Genomic DNA, 12,747 nt, shown 5'->3' with positions numbered 1-12,747 from the left:
AATATATTTAATATAGCCATTTCAAGTTTTACATGAAGCATAAATCAAATAGAAATAAGTGTACTGGCCACAACATAGGTTGTTTTGTAGCTTCTAAATTTCTTAAGTGTTAGGTCATTTTACTTACAAGTTAAATAGCTGTCTGCAAGAGGCCTTGCTTGGTCATAAATTGTCCTTCCAATATTATAAAACACACCATTTATTTACAACACGTAGGCTCTTCCAAGTAGATCCAACAGCTCGTAAAGAACAAGAGCTCCTATGTCATCCCTACTGAGACCACTGCAATAAAGAGCCGTCGGAATGACTCCGTATTCAGTAAGTGCAATCAGATCCAGCAACAGTAGCTTTTATGGGCTTTTTCTCCCCTCCAGGAAAACCTGAGATATTAGTGCAATATTAAAGAGCTGTAATGGCTTTATCCAGACTGGGATCTTACTCCTTCTATGCTCCTACTGGTTTTGGGAGTGGAGTGAAGTTAACACTCACCACAGAGAGTCAGAATCAGACCTGGTAGAATGGTTTTTTTCATAAGGGATATGATTGATTAAAAAGAAGGTTAATTGAATATTATGCAGCTGCCACAGAAGTACAAACTCCAAGCTCTGGCTTATAAACATTTGTTGCAGAAGGGTTATTACCTGCTTACAAGTGGAGCAATGAGCCTTTCGATGCTTGTTTATTCCAGAATGGTGAAGCAGTAAAAATGCACATGCTGGTACATGACCTCAGGTGGGCTCCTCAGAAATCTTAGCCCAGTTAAAGTAATAAATATGTTCTCACAAAGGCAGAGGTGTGCCCTGATTGAACTCTGAAGTGAAACACCAGCTAAAAGCAGCATTTGATTTAGATTAGAAACCCGTTTTAAGTGTTTGAAGTAGAAAAGCAGTAGGAGCTGATCTGAGTCTCCAAAGCCTTTTGCCAACAGAAAAGCTCTGAACAATTTCCTTTTAATAATATTAATGCATTTTTTATTGTGATTTCTGTAATTCTTGGACAGCACAGAGAGGCATGGTATTTATCCAGTGAATTTACAGACTAACAGGATCATTAACACATTCAATGACTCAACCTCAGATCATGCTGAGGGTGACTAGATCTGCGTAAGAGATTCACAGCAGCATGGGATTCTCCTCACCCACTGGAGAAGGTATCTAAGCTGGCTACTGGGGGTCTCTCTGTAATCAATGAGGAGAGTGACACGTCTTCCAAAGGAAAGTCACCGCACCCGACATGTCTAAACCAGAAAAGATTAATTTCCCAAGAGGGATATGCCAATCTCTTGCTGTGGCCCACGAAGGAACCCTCATAATAGGGTAAGGATTTGTCCAAAATGTACCTGATTCTTCGATCCAGCTCAGCAGGGATCCTGCACAGAGGAAAAGGAGTGCATCCCTTTCAGTTGCTTCTGCATGAAACTGCTTGTTCATTTGCACCAAGTGTGATTCACTGAGCAGCTGCTTTGCCCAGCAACTGACTTTCATTCCAAAGTGACTGCTGCGTCCATAAGGATCACCTGTGAACAGTCTCCTCAACCTCCCTTTAAGCTCTAGCCCAGACCACACCAACCCACCCGTACAAAATCAAGTTAAAAATCAGTCTCTTGAGCAGCTGAACTAGCTCTTGCTGCAGCCAAATTAAATCTTTCTCATCGGTGGGCTGGATGAGGCTCTAACTGGATCCCGACTGATGTATCTGTTGCTCACCATATCATTGCTTCCCATCACATACATAATGCACAGATTAATTTCTCCTTTCTCCAAACCTAGTATTCAATTTGTCACTGTCATGGCCCATCACAGTTCTGCTGATCTGTCCTATTTCTGTCTCCTTTTGGACACTGACCAAGACAGTCAACAAGCCATTTTTACTGTAAATCTCCTAGTTGCCAAATTTCTGCAGCCCTTGCTCTGAACCCCTCTCCTGTGCTGTCCCTGCTACACTGACATTTTCCTTCAAATCACCTCCACCAAGAGGGTGGTGAAAAGCACCTGGGCAGCAGGACTGTGCTGGCAGCACACCCTGGCCTTGCTGCCTCTTTTCCTGCCACCTCAATCTCATTGTTGACTGGAAGCTCTTCAAGGCAAGAGCACTGCACATCTGTGCTGTGACACACCAGGCCTGTCCAGTTCCTCCCCAGCTGTTTCTAAGCAACCACCAGAGTCCAACTGACTGTGTTGGTGTGGCAATGACAGACCAAGACCAACCACCACTACCAATAAAAAGAAATAACAGCAGACACAATGAATTATGAAAAAAAATTACTTTTTAATGTACAAAAGGTTTATATACAGGTTCAGCATGTTACCTCCATTCTTATGATGTAGAAAACAGCTAAAAATGTTCTTAAGATATAAATTTGACAGAACAATTCACCTACAGTACTTTTAGTAATGATGTCTTCTATACATAATATATACAGTGCTGGAATGGTTATTATAATACTTTTTCTGTAAATGAAGGAAGACCACCACTGGAAAGTCCAAAAAATCTCAAGTCATTGGAGATTTGGTTTTGCTTTTGTATTTGAACTTTTTCTAATGACATATCTGTGAGGAGGGACTCAGTAGCCACCGTTGCCCTATGCAGCTGTTAAAAAAAATCAGATTAGCAGTTGAAGGACACACGAAAGCCTGATCCATCTCAGCATAAGGGATGCCCAGTTGTACTCCAAGCATCCAGGACAACACACAATGTCCTAAAACATTTACTGCCCTTTTTCCATAAATGCAAAGGCAAGGGCAAGGTCAGTAACTGCAGGAGAATATATACAGCAGACTATAAAATAATCCCTTTAAACACAACTTTCACAGGAGACACAAATAAACAGCCAGGCACCTTGATTTGCTTTCCTGTCCTCATGCACCCTGGACATCAGCAGCAGCCACTGAGGGGTGAAGGGCGGTGGTGAGAGCATCCTGTGTGTACCCTCTGCATTTGGGATGAGGAGAGGTGAGAATGCAGGATGCTGAGAAGCATCTCCCTGCACCAGCCATACCCAGGGCTACCAATCCACCACTGCCAAGCATGGCTGCCAGATGCACTGCTGTGTATCTGATAACACAAAGTTTGCCTGGAGGTAGCACATGGCATTGTCATGTCAGCCCCTGGTCATGCTGGGAAGAGTGATCCTGACATCCATTCGTGCAAAAGAAAAGACACCAGAAAGCACCTTTATAGGGCTGTCCCGGTCCTGTGCAGGGGACGGAATCAGATGCAAGTGAGAACATCACACTGATATGATGGGGAGATGGGAATGAAAGGTGAAGCTCTGCAGCTGCTTGCCCAGTTAAACTGTAAGAACCTTGGGGGGATGTTACAATTGTTCCCTGCCCTTCAACATATGGGGTACAAAGTATTTGAGGCTATGAGAGCAGGAAGAGAAACGTTGTCCCTGTCCAATGCAGTCAGAAGCTAAACAAGGCCTCCTCCCAAGTACATGCACCTCACTGCTTCTACCCTTTTGTCTAAAGACAGCGAAAATAAATAATGCAACTAAGATTAACTTCAGTGCCAGGTGGGACCATCCTGGAAACAGCTGATCATTATTACAAGCAGTTATATTTTGGTGGAGGATTTGGCTTTAGGAGGCCTTGCTCCTCCCATCTTTTCCCCAAGGACACTTCCAAGAGATTCTCACTGACCAAGCTACTATTCTGACTCAAAGACCTGTTTCGAGACTATCCAGATGTATGTCTACACTGTAGGCTGCAGGTGCAGTCTACTAGTCAAATGAACAACCCAGGTTGACCATGGTGTATTTTTTGGATACAGCAGCTCTTTTTGTGCTATGGAACATGTTAATATAGCACTGGGTGCATGCCAACAAGCCTGCTTGTGGGGAAGGGTGTATTAGCTCATGCTTGGCCCCACATCAATGCAGCCACGTGCCTGTTGTGTGCATGGAGCCCAGGTAGAGCCCTGCACTGAGTACATCACACAGACAAACCCTGGCCAGATAAATCAGCTCCCCCACTGCTGCCACATTGGGCTGACACAATCATAAAATTCTCTCCATCACCATCATTTGTTTATATGAGTGCCTCGGCATGCAAAACCCAACAGAGAACGAAGCTGTTGCAAAGCTGCACAGGGATACAAGACATTAAAGATGCATGTGGGGCCCTCGCAGAAAGTCACTGTGCTCAGAAGGTGCAAAAGTTATGCATGTGTGTCAGTCTGCATGCCAGAGCCTTCCTGCCACAGGGGATTATTTCCCAGTGATTGCTGTTCCCAGGCCTTTGCTCCACTCTGCACATGATATAAACCACGTTGTAAACACATCTGATCAAAGTGTGCATTCACCTTTTATGTGTCTCATCAATGTGTCTTTCCAATGTTTTCTCAGAAACACCACTATGTTTTTATAAATGTACATTTTATATACGCTTCTGGCAATACACTATATTTGATTTTTAAAGGAAGAGAGGCCTTGGCTACTTAACAAGAAAGCATGGTAAGGCACTTTGCTGAGAAGCCGTTTGGAATCTTCGCTCTTTGCAAGGTACAAAGGCATTTATGGTATAAAACAATACTGCTGGCAGAGGGCTTGTTTGGAGACGTAACTAAACCCTACTCTCATCAGAGCAGAATACATAGTATGGCTTTTATTCTAATCAAAACTGCATCCTCCCATTTCTTTCTGGGGCAGGTTGAAAACGGAATTTTTTTGCAAATGTAACTAATGGAAAACGATGGGGAGTGCTATTTACAGGGCTTCTGGGAAGGGAGTCTTTCATCTCTAACCATCCTCATGCTGTTTCCTAGCTTGGTGGTGATACCATTCAGTGCTCTGGGAAACCAAGTCAAAAAAATAATACTAGAGGTGCACCCCTGTGGTGCTGAACTGCCTAGATATAGTTTACATAATTCTGTACAAAGACTTTTTAAAATTTTTGTTTTGAATCCCTTTAATATATTTAGTACTTATAAAAAACCCTACTCTATTGAAACAGATTATTTTTGAAAAGCACATTCATAAAACTGTTTCACGCAGAGCTCCTTGGATAGCACTAAGGCCTTGTGCTTTACTGTTATGACATCATGTTTAGAAATTTACTCTCTTCCGCCAGCGTGGTTAGCATGGAGCTCATATCACCTATTGCCATATTGCTTATCCCTGCAGGTATGCTGGGCAGTGTCAGAGAGTTTCGTGGAGTCGTCAGGCGAGAGGAGTTCTGGGAGAGGTTCTGCAGGATGCTGGGGCTCAGGGTTCCCGACATCAAGCTCGAATGGTCCCCATCATCCATGATGGCATCAAAATCTATCTGGGGCGGCTCAAGACCTTGAGAGTCCACTGTGCTGGACACCTGGTTTGCACCTGGGGAAGGCAGAGCGGCTGGCTTGCTGTTCAGTGTGCACTGCTGCTGCCTGACCCGGCAGTCTGCGTGATTATCGAAGCTGCTGTTCTGTTCATACATGTGGATTTGACCGTAATAGTACATCAAATTGTTCTCCCTCGTGCCCTCCGCGCACTGCTGAGCGGGTGCTAGCAACATGTCACTGGTTCTTTTATGCATGGCCTCTGTTGTCTCCTGGCCTGGGCTGGTGGTGTTTGTAGGATGGGGAGTTCTCATGTACCCCAGCTGCTGGACGGTGCGGAGGCCTCGGGGTCTGCTGCCTGGGTTTGGCTCGGGCGGAGGACGAGGCTGCATCATACCGGGTGGATATGCCTGAGCAGCTGAACCCATCATGCTCTGCTGAGGCTCAAAGCTGGGCTGATTGGAGGCCATGATGGGCTGATGGAAGGTCTCTTGAGCCATGGGGAAGTTCAGGTGGCTTGGCTGAGATGAGTAATTCTGCTGACTCGGTTCATGCATGACCTGTCCCAGCACTGGGCGCTCACTGTTGCTCCTGACCATCAAAGAAGGGTCGGTCGTCATGTCCATTTGCTGAGGGTGAAGGTGAGGTCCAGACTTTGCTGCCATGTTGCTACAATTAGGAGAGATCTGATTTGGGTTGCCACTGATTGCACTGGGACTCAGCATCTGATGAGGTTGGTTGTACCCTGTGTGCAAGCCCACATCAGGGTTCATACCGGGGCCTAGGCTCATCGGCTGCTGCCGCAGCTGCATACAGTTTAGCCTCTGCCCATCCATGCCCACATTTCTTTGCATAAAGCTCTGCTGTGTTACATTCATACCGTTGTCTGGCAGCTGCATTTGCTGCTGGTTGTAGTTCTGGTACTGACCAAAGTTCTGCTTCTGCTGCACCACCGCTAAGTTCCCTTGTGAAAACTGCTGCTTCGACTGATTGGACATGATATCAACCGTACCTGAGCTGACTTCATTCCACTGGACAGGCATGTTATTTTTATTCATGTCTGAGGAAGTATCAAAACTCATGGAACACTCTGCCATCATGGGTCCCAAGTGGCTCATGCTTGCCTCAGCCACTGCCATCCTGCGCTGGCTGGGCAAAGCTGGAGGCTGCAGCTTCCCACCTCCCTGGAAGTTCTGCATCTCATTGCTGTACCCCATGGAAGTGCTCTCGGCCGCTGTCCCATTGCTCTGGGACTTGATGTACTGTACCACATCATCCGGCAGCACAATGTCATCATCTCCAATGGGCGCCTCTGTCTCCCCGGACATGGCTTCCATGGCGATGTTTTCACTGATGCTCAGTGGTCGGGGTGAGTAGGTGTGCCGGGGTAGGCTCCCATCTGAGCGCCCGTAGCTCTGAAGACCAAAATTCCTCCTGTCTGTGGGGTGTGGAGGATGGAAGGGGTTCATGCTATTGGTGCTGTTGAAGCGGTGAACTCGTGGGAGGGCCTGGGGGTCTCCGGCAGGTCTCCTCACTGGGTCGCTTGCCCGTCTCATGCAGTTGCCCTGCACCTCGTGGGGAAATGCTGGAGCTGATGGGTAGCCATAGGTGTTACCATCACTGCAACGCCTGGGGCCTGGCGGGAGGCGGATGGAGGGCAAGGTGGGGTCTGGTCCATCCATAAGTGAGATCCTGTTCTTCAGGGTCATCCTCTCCATGTTCGGCAGGGGGGTCGGAGGAGGGCCCCCTGTGGCAGCAGCGTACTTGGCTTTCAGCCTGTAGTGCTGAGCTGGTGTGAGGTTCAGCAGACCTGGCATCCCGCTGCACTGGCTCGCCTCGCTTGACCGGCGGGAGGCGTCTGTCGAAATCGGGTCATAGGAGTCGGCAGAGCTGGTGTTATTGGGACGGTGCCCGAGGTGCGAAGCCTCGCTGGAACGGCGGCTGGAGAAGTACGGGGAGATCCCTGATGACCTGCGGCTGACGGTGTAGGCAGAGCTGACGGTGCTTGTTGTACTGTCACGGCGCTCATTGAGCTGGTTCAGCATTGTAACCTCATTGACAGACAGCTCCATTATTCTGGGATTAGGCAGCGTAGCAGAAGAACCACCACTGTTTTCTAGAACAGAGCCTGAGAGAAAGGTTGCAGGGAAGGAAAAGGTTTAGTTAGCTGAGAAATTTCACTTGGTAGTGTTCCTGGTGACAGAATACAGACCCACAAAGACACCCTCAAATATTTAATGGGAGTGATAGTGAATTTCATTGCTGCTAGTGAATTCAAAGCTTCATCTTCAGCTCTATGTCCATGCAAAAAGAGCAAGAAGGCTGTGGAGAGAAGTTAAGAAGTCCCTGCTGGACAGTCTTTGTAATGTGTATGCCCCAATACTCAGTTGCTGAGGGAATGTCTCCGCATGGGCTTCTCAGTAGGAAAAAAGTAGGACTGCTGTGAACAGTGCCACAGGGACAGCATGTAGCCACAACCACAGCTGCTCTCTGGGACAGATGCACAGTCAGGGATAGGAGGCCGAGAGCCCAAAAGTTCACATTCAAAGTCTCTTCCAAGAGTAACCCAAAAAGCTCCAATATACTAAACTGTGAGGTCTATTATAACCCAGACACTATGCCTTGGGACTTCCTGGCAAAGTTAAGAGGAGCACTGTAGGGATCATAGAGATACTTTTACCAGGAATTGTCAGCCAGTGGGAAACCGGCATATGAAGTTGGAAGCAATAGCCAGGATTTCTCGAAGTCCCAAAAGGCCTGTCAGAGCAAGATTAGGGAAGGAGGTCTTCTCTGGATTGCTGTTGTGCTCCACTGGTCTCCCAGGAGGCACATTAGCCCTTGGGGAATTGTTATTGCTGACAGAAATGCAAGCAGTCTTGCGGCTGTCACTGGGACAACAAGAACAGCTGTGTCTGGGTCCTGGGCAAGCCCAAAAACAAGGACACCAACACCTCTGCCTCCCTTCACAGCTCTGTAGAACTGAGCATCTGGGGTTCTGTTGCACATGACCAGATGGCTGCGTTTACACTCAAGCTGTCCATTTTACCTGACATCTTTATCTAGCAAGGGCTGACTCAGAGGCAACAAAATATGATCCTCATTCCTCCAGGGAAGACTCTTGGTTATGAAACCAGAGTCAAACTCTGGAGTGTTCCTAAAGGACATGTTCCAGGCACAGGGCTTACCGTTTCCTGAGATGGGAGGCAGCTTGGTGTTTCTGGCTTGTGGAGCTGGGCTCACCCATGAGCAGGAATCCTTAACTGTCTTGAGCTTCTCTTTCTTGAGCTGTTCAAGTCGTTGCATTGTCGTCATGTGTTTCCTTAGCTGCAGGCTGACTGCTGAATTACCAGAAGAGACCGTTGAGTCCACAACAGGAGCGTTGTCATCCAACGCCGTCAGATCTCCCAGACTTCCCCCGCTGTGTATGTTCATTTCTACTCCACTGTCATTGTTGTTGGTGCTGCCAAGGGGTGACGGCTCACTGCTGCATGACGACTGGCCACCAGGACTGGACTGACACATCTTGGGGAAGGAAAAGAGGAGAAAAAGTTGGGTAGGTGAAAACATGGATGGAAAGAAATCAGGAGCCCAACATTCCCAGTGTTAGTCCTGGGGCCTAGGTAAGCTCCTGTCCTAGGCTCTCCCCTCTCTTGTTACCCTTCCCTGCTGTAGGATCTCAGCTCTACAAGAAGGCAGGCACCCCTTCCCTGTGAGAGGAGGTCAGGACAGCACTCCACAGCTGGAAAAACTATAGTGGGTTCAGCTGGAAGGTGGAGAGAAATCAAATGCTCTTCCTCCAAAAGAGTAAGGATGGATGTTTCTCGAAGAAAAGCAGCATGTTCTCTGGTTGTGTAAGGTATATTGCAGCAAACACTGGCTTATCTAACATGGGAACAAGGCCTAGGTATTTCAGACACCACGTCTTTCTGTCTTTAAAACACCCTAACATATAATCAGGTTAGCTGACAAACTTCCTAGCCAGATAAAAACCTGGTTCACTGTTTGCAAACTCCCACTTGCAGATAAGGTAGATAAAGCACCATAAATATTTATTTTATTTACATTAGGAACTGCATTTCACATTGAGTAGTTTCTTTGCAGCAGACACTATACGGTCTGAACTTGCTCTGAGGTAGCTACTGCTCCTACTGAACAGGATGCCTGGCTCTCTGCTCCAGGCCCATGCTCCAGCAAAAAATGGAAGTGCTGAAAAGGCAATCTATTCTGCCCCAGGCCAAGGTGGGAATGCAGGGTGCTGCAGTGTTGTACTTTGCTCCATAGCAGACCCCACAGGCAGGCTGACTGGCTTTGATTGCCCATCAATCCAGATGGTAGATTGCAATCCTAGGATTTAATGGTACGTCGTGATGATTGGAAAAGGCTGGCAAAGGGGATCATTGGGCACCATGTCCTCCCCCTTTCTGTGCTCAAGCAAATATCCCCTATCCCTCCCCATTGCCCTGCATGCCTCCACCTCCACCCTGGAGGGGTTAAACAGAGACAGGAGATCTACAGGAGACCATGCTTTATACAGCTATTTTAATACAAAGGATATCTTTGCTCACCTTAGTACCGACTGTCCTTAGGAAGGTAGAGTAAGGAAGGGTAAGTGGGAATAAAGAACAGGTTGTTAGGACAAAGACATTATTAACAAAAAAGGCCATGTTAGTAAAAGGAGGAAGAGGGAAATGCAGAATACAGTACAAATTGCCAACATTTCCCCCACTCCCATACCCCATCTTCCCTGCCTTCCCTCTTTGGAGGCCCAGATAAAGATCCCTAGAAGAGACTTTTCACCTGTTTCCATGGGTTTGGGGTGAGACCCAAAGATGGGTCAAAACAAGGGGCCTGGGAGTGATGGGAACCAGTGAGGCATCTCACCCCTCCCACCACCCCGACCTTAACCAGGAAAGGAGTTGGATGTGGGCCCCCCAGATCAGACACCACCTGTTAGATGTGCAAAAGTGAAGTATCCAGTGCTGGGTAGGGACAACAAAGAGAAACATCTGACCCATAGCCCCGCTGCCAGCAAGATGGCTTGGCTGGAACCCTGGGAGCACAGAGCATTAGGAAAACAATCCCATACTTTCAGGAGAAACAGGGTGGGGAGCTGTCATTGTGTTCATGTTGTCATAGGAAAAAAACATCAAAACACACGGAAGAAGAGTACTGGAGAGAAGTCATTCTGTCCAGTGGTTCTCACACTCAGCTTTTGTAACACAGTACAGAGCCTCATCACAGTAAACTGTTTCTTTAGTCAATTACAGACACTTTGGATGTGAGAATACTCAGTTTTTTCCTAACTGAAAAAATGCTGCTCATTAGTAATTTTTTCAACAACACATCCCCTAACCCTTTTGAGAAAATCTTTGTAGCTCCAGGGCATGCTTTTTTTCATAGCAATAACAACCTTTTAGCCTGGATTCAAATCAAGAAAAAATATATTTTGGAGCTCAAAGTCTTTTCAGCTCTAGTGAGAAGCCTGGAGAATATAGGAACACTCCTCTGCAGGTGGAGGTCTTTTCTGCTGTATCCAGCCCATACCCTGTCCCACTCTGAGCTGGTGCAGAAGATCAGAACTTTGGGTTCAAAGGTGAAAAGAAACATCAAAAGTGGTCTCTGTTGCAACACTCCATCTCCTTCACCAGCCCTGGGCTACCTGTATGGGATGGAAGAGGCTTGGATGTGTTTGAACCCAACACTATACACAGCTCCTTAGTACCAGTGGAGCTGCTGTAATGGCCAGAAGGCTGATAAATGGTCTTTGGTTCAGCTGGTGGCCACTCCCGGGGCTGTAAAGCATGATCATGGTTAGCTGAAAGCCTGTACTATGTGGGCCACAGCATTGCTCCCATGTTTATTCCTACTTTCTCTCCCCTGCCCCATCATCCCACTACAATCTTCTGTGGCAGCTGGGAGCCATGTACTCACCATGTGTACTCCTGAGCAATCTGCTCTAGCCAACCCTGACTGATCAGGAAGGTTGGACCAGATGATCTCAAGATCCCTGTCAACCCCAGAGATTTTGTGCTTCTGTGTATAGTGGACAGAACCAAGGAACTGAACTTGATTTAAGATACCCAACAAAACCAAAACAACCACTTTTATCCCTACTGGCTTCTCAAGACAGCCTACAACAGAGTTGAGCCAGCAAAACTGCTGTGCAGCAGCAGCAGCCTGAAAAGAAAAACAGTGAAGGGTGTAGGGAGGAGGAGAAAAGGGACTGCTTAAACCAGGACCTCTGCTTCAACAAGTGTTCAGATAGATGATCAATCTGTGCCCTGCGACTGTTGCTCAATTTAAACTGGTGAGGTAGGTAGAGCTCATCTGACCACAACACTTGAGTTTTATCCAGTTTCGCAGCACAGGAAGGCCAAGCTAAGCACTGAGCATCATACGGCCCCCATGACTATGAAGGCAGGAATTCATGACGCTGGGTAGGAAGGTGCAAAATGTACTGGACTGTGCCCTGACCTGCAGCTTCATTTCTGGACTTGAACAGGAGTGGTGAAGGGCACCTACCCAGAGACATAAATGGCATACAAATACTTCATGCCCCCATTGCACCAGAGAGATTTGGGACCATGTCATTTCTGCCAAGAGCAACTGCTCTTACCACAGAATTCTCCGTTTTTATTGTTTTGACTTGTAAGCAATCCTCCATGCTCCTTGTGGTGCTGTTGGCCTCAGGGCTCTCCTCTGAAACCTTGTTGCTCTGCTTGGCGCTCGCCTCATTGTCCCCATTTTCCTTGAGCGGAGGTGGCCTTGGGTGAACATCATTGCGTTGCTTCTTTGTGACGTGAGCGTCAGGTCCGTGCACTGTCTTGACGTGTTTCCTGAGGGAACTGGGGTCCGTGTACCGCTTCGTGCAGCCAGGGATCTTACAGACGTAGGGTTTCTGTCAATACAAGCAAATCTTGGGTTATATTTAGAATAAGTCCAAATATTCCAGGTACAGTGTATGGGCCAAGAAAGTACAATGAGCATAGCAGCAGGCAGCAGCAAAATGGGGAGCATCTGCTCCACAGGATTCTGTAAGACTGAGATATTGAAGATGTGATATATGGGCTGCTGCTGATCCACACAGACTTGGCCAGCTATTTCATGTTGGCTAAACTTCTTGTTTTCATGTTCTGGATTAAAGGACAGCTAAGAAATCATGAAATACTTTCCCTAATATTACTTTCCTATGTATGTATTTGCTTGGGTGGCCACAGGAATGTTTCCTGATTAAAGATGGGAGGGAGGTGATGTAGGGGAGTAGGTGTAATACATTCTCTCTACTAAGGTGAGGTCTACACCAAGAAAATGTCTGAAACCTTCCCTTCTGGCTGATGGAATTCCAGTGAATCCAAGCCAGACTGGATTCATCCTACTCAATCTATCATACCACTCCAGCACCTGTCACCTTGAAATCTGTTATTGTGCAAAACAAACCACAGGCGTGCAATGTTTTTTTCAGATGATAGCACTCTAGTCCTGAAT

At 47.1% G+C, this 12,747-nt stretch overlaps 1 protein-coding gene across 1 annotated transcript in view; it reads right to left on the bottom strand.

Moving 5' to 3' along the window:
* Positions 1 to 2,248: 2,248 nt before the first annotated feature.
* GLI2 (GLI family zinc finger 2) overlaps positions 2,249 to 12,747 on the bottom strand; it is a 212,876-nt gene continuing 202,377 nt past the window's right edge. The window contains exons 16-18 of the mRNA XM_064661338.1: positions 11,879 to 12,160; positions 8,448 to 8,784; positions 2,249 to 7,390 (exon numbers count right to left, since the gene is read on the bottom strand). Of these exons, the coding sequence (XP_064517408.1) occupies positions 5,034 to 7,390; positions 8,448 to 8,784; positions 11,879 to 12,160 (2,976 nt within the window). The 3' untranslated portion in view covers positions 2,249 to 5,033. The remainder of the gene's footprint in view (positions 7,391 to 8,447; positions 8,785 to 11,878; positions 12,161 to 12,747) is intronic.

The sequence above is a fragment of the Pseudopipra pipra genome, chromosome 7, assembly GCF_036250125.1.
Source record: "Pseudopipra pipra isolate bDixPip1 chromosome 7, bDixPip1.hap1, whole genome shotgun sequence".
In the NCBI taxonomy this organism is placed as follows: domain Eukaryota; kingdom Metazoa; phylum Chordata; class Aves; order Passeriformes; family Pipridae; genus Pseudopipra; species Pseudopipra pipra.
The sequence above is the reverse complement of the archived record's forward strand: the minus strand, read 5'-3'. Positions and strand labels throughout refer to the sequence as shown.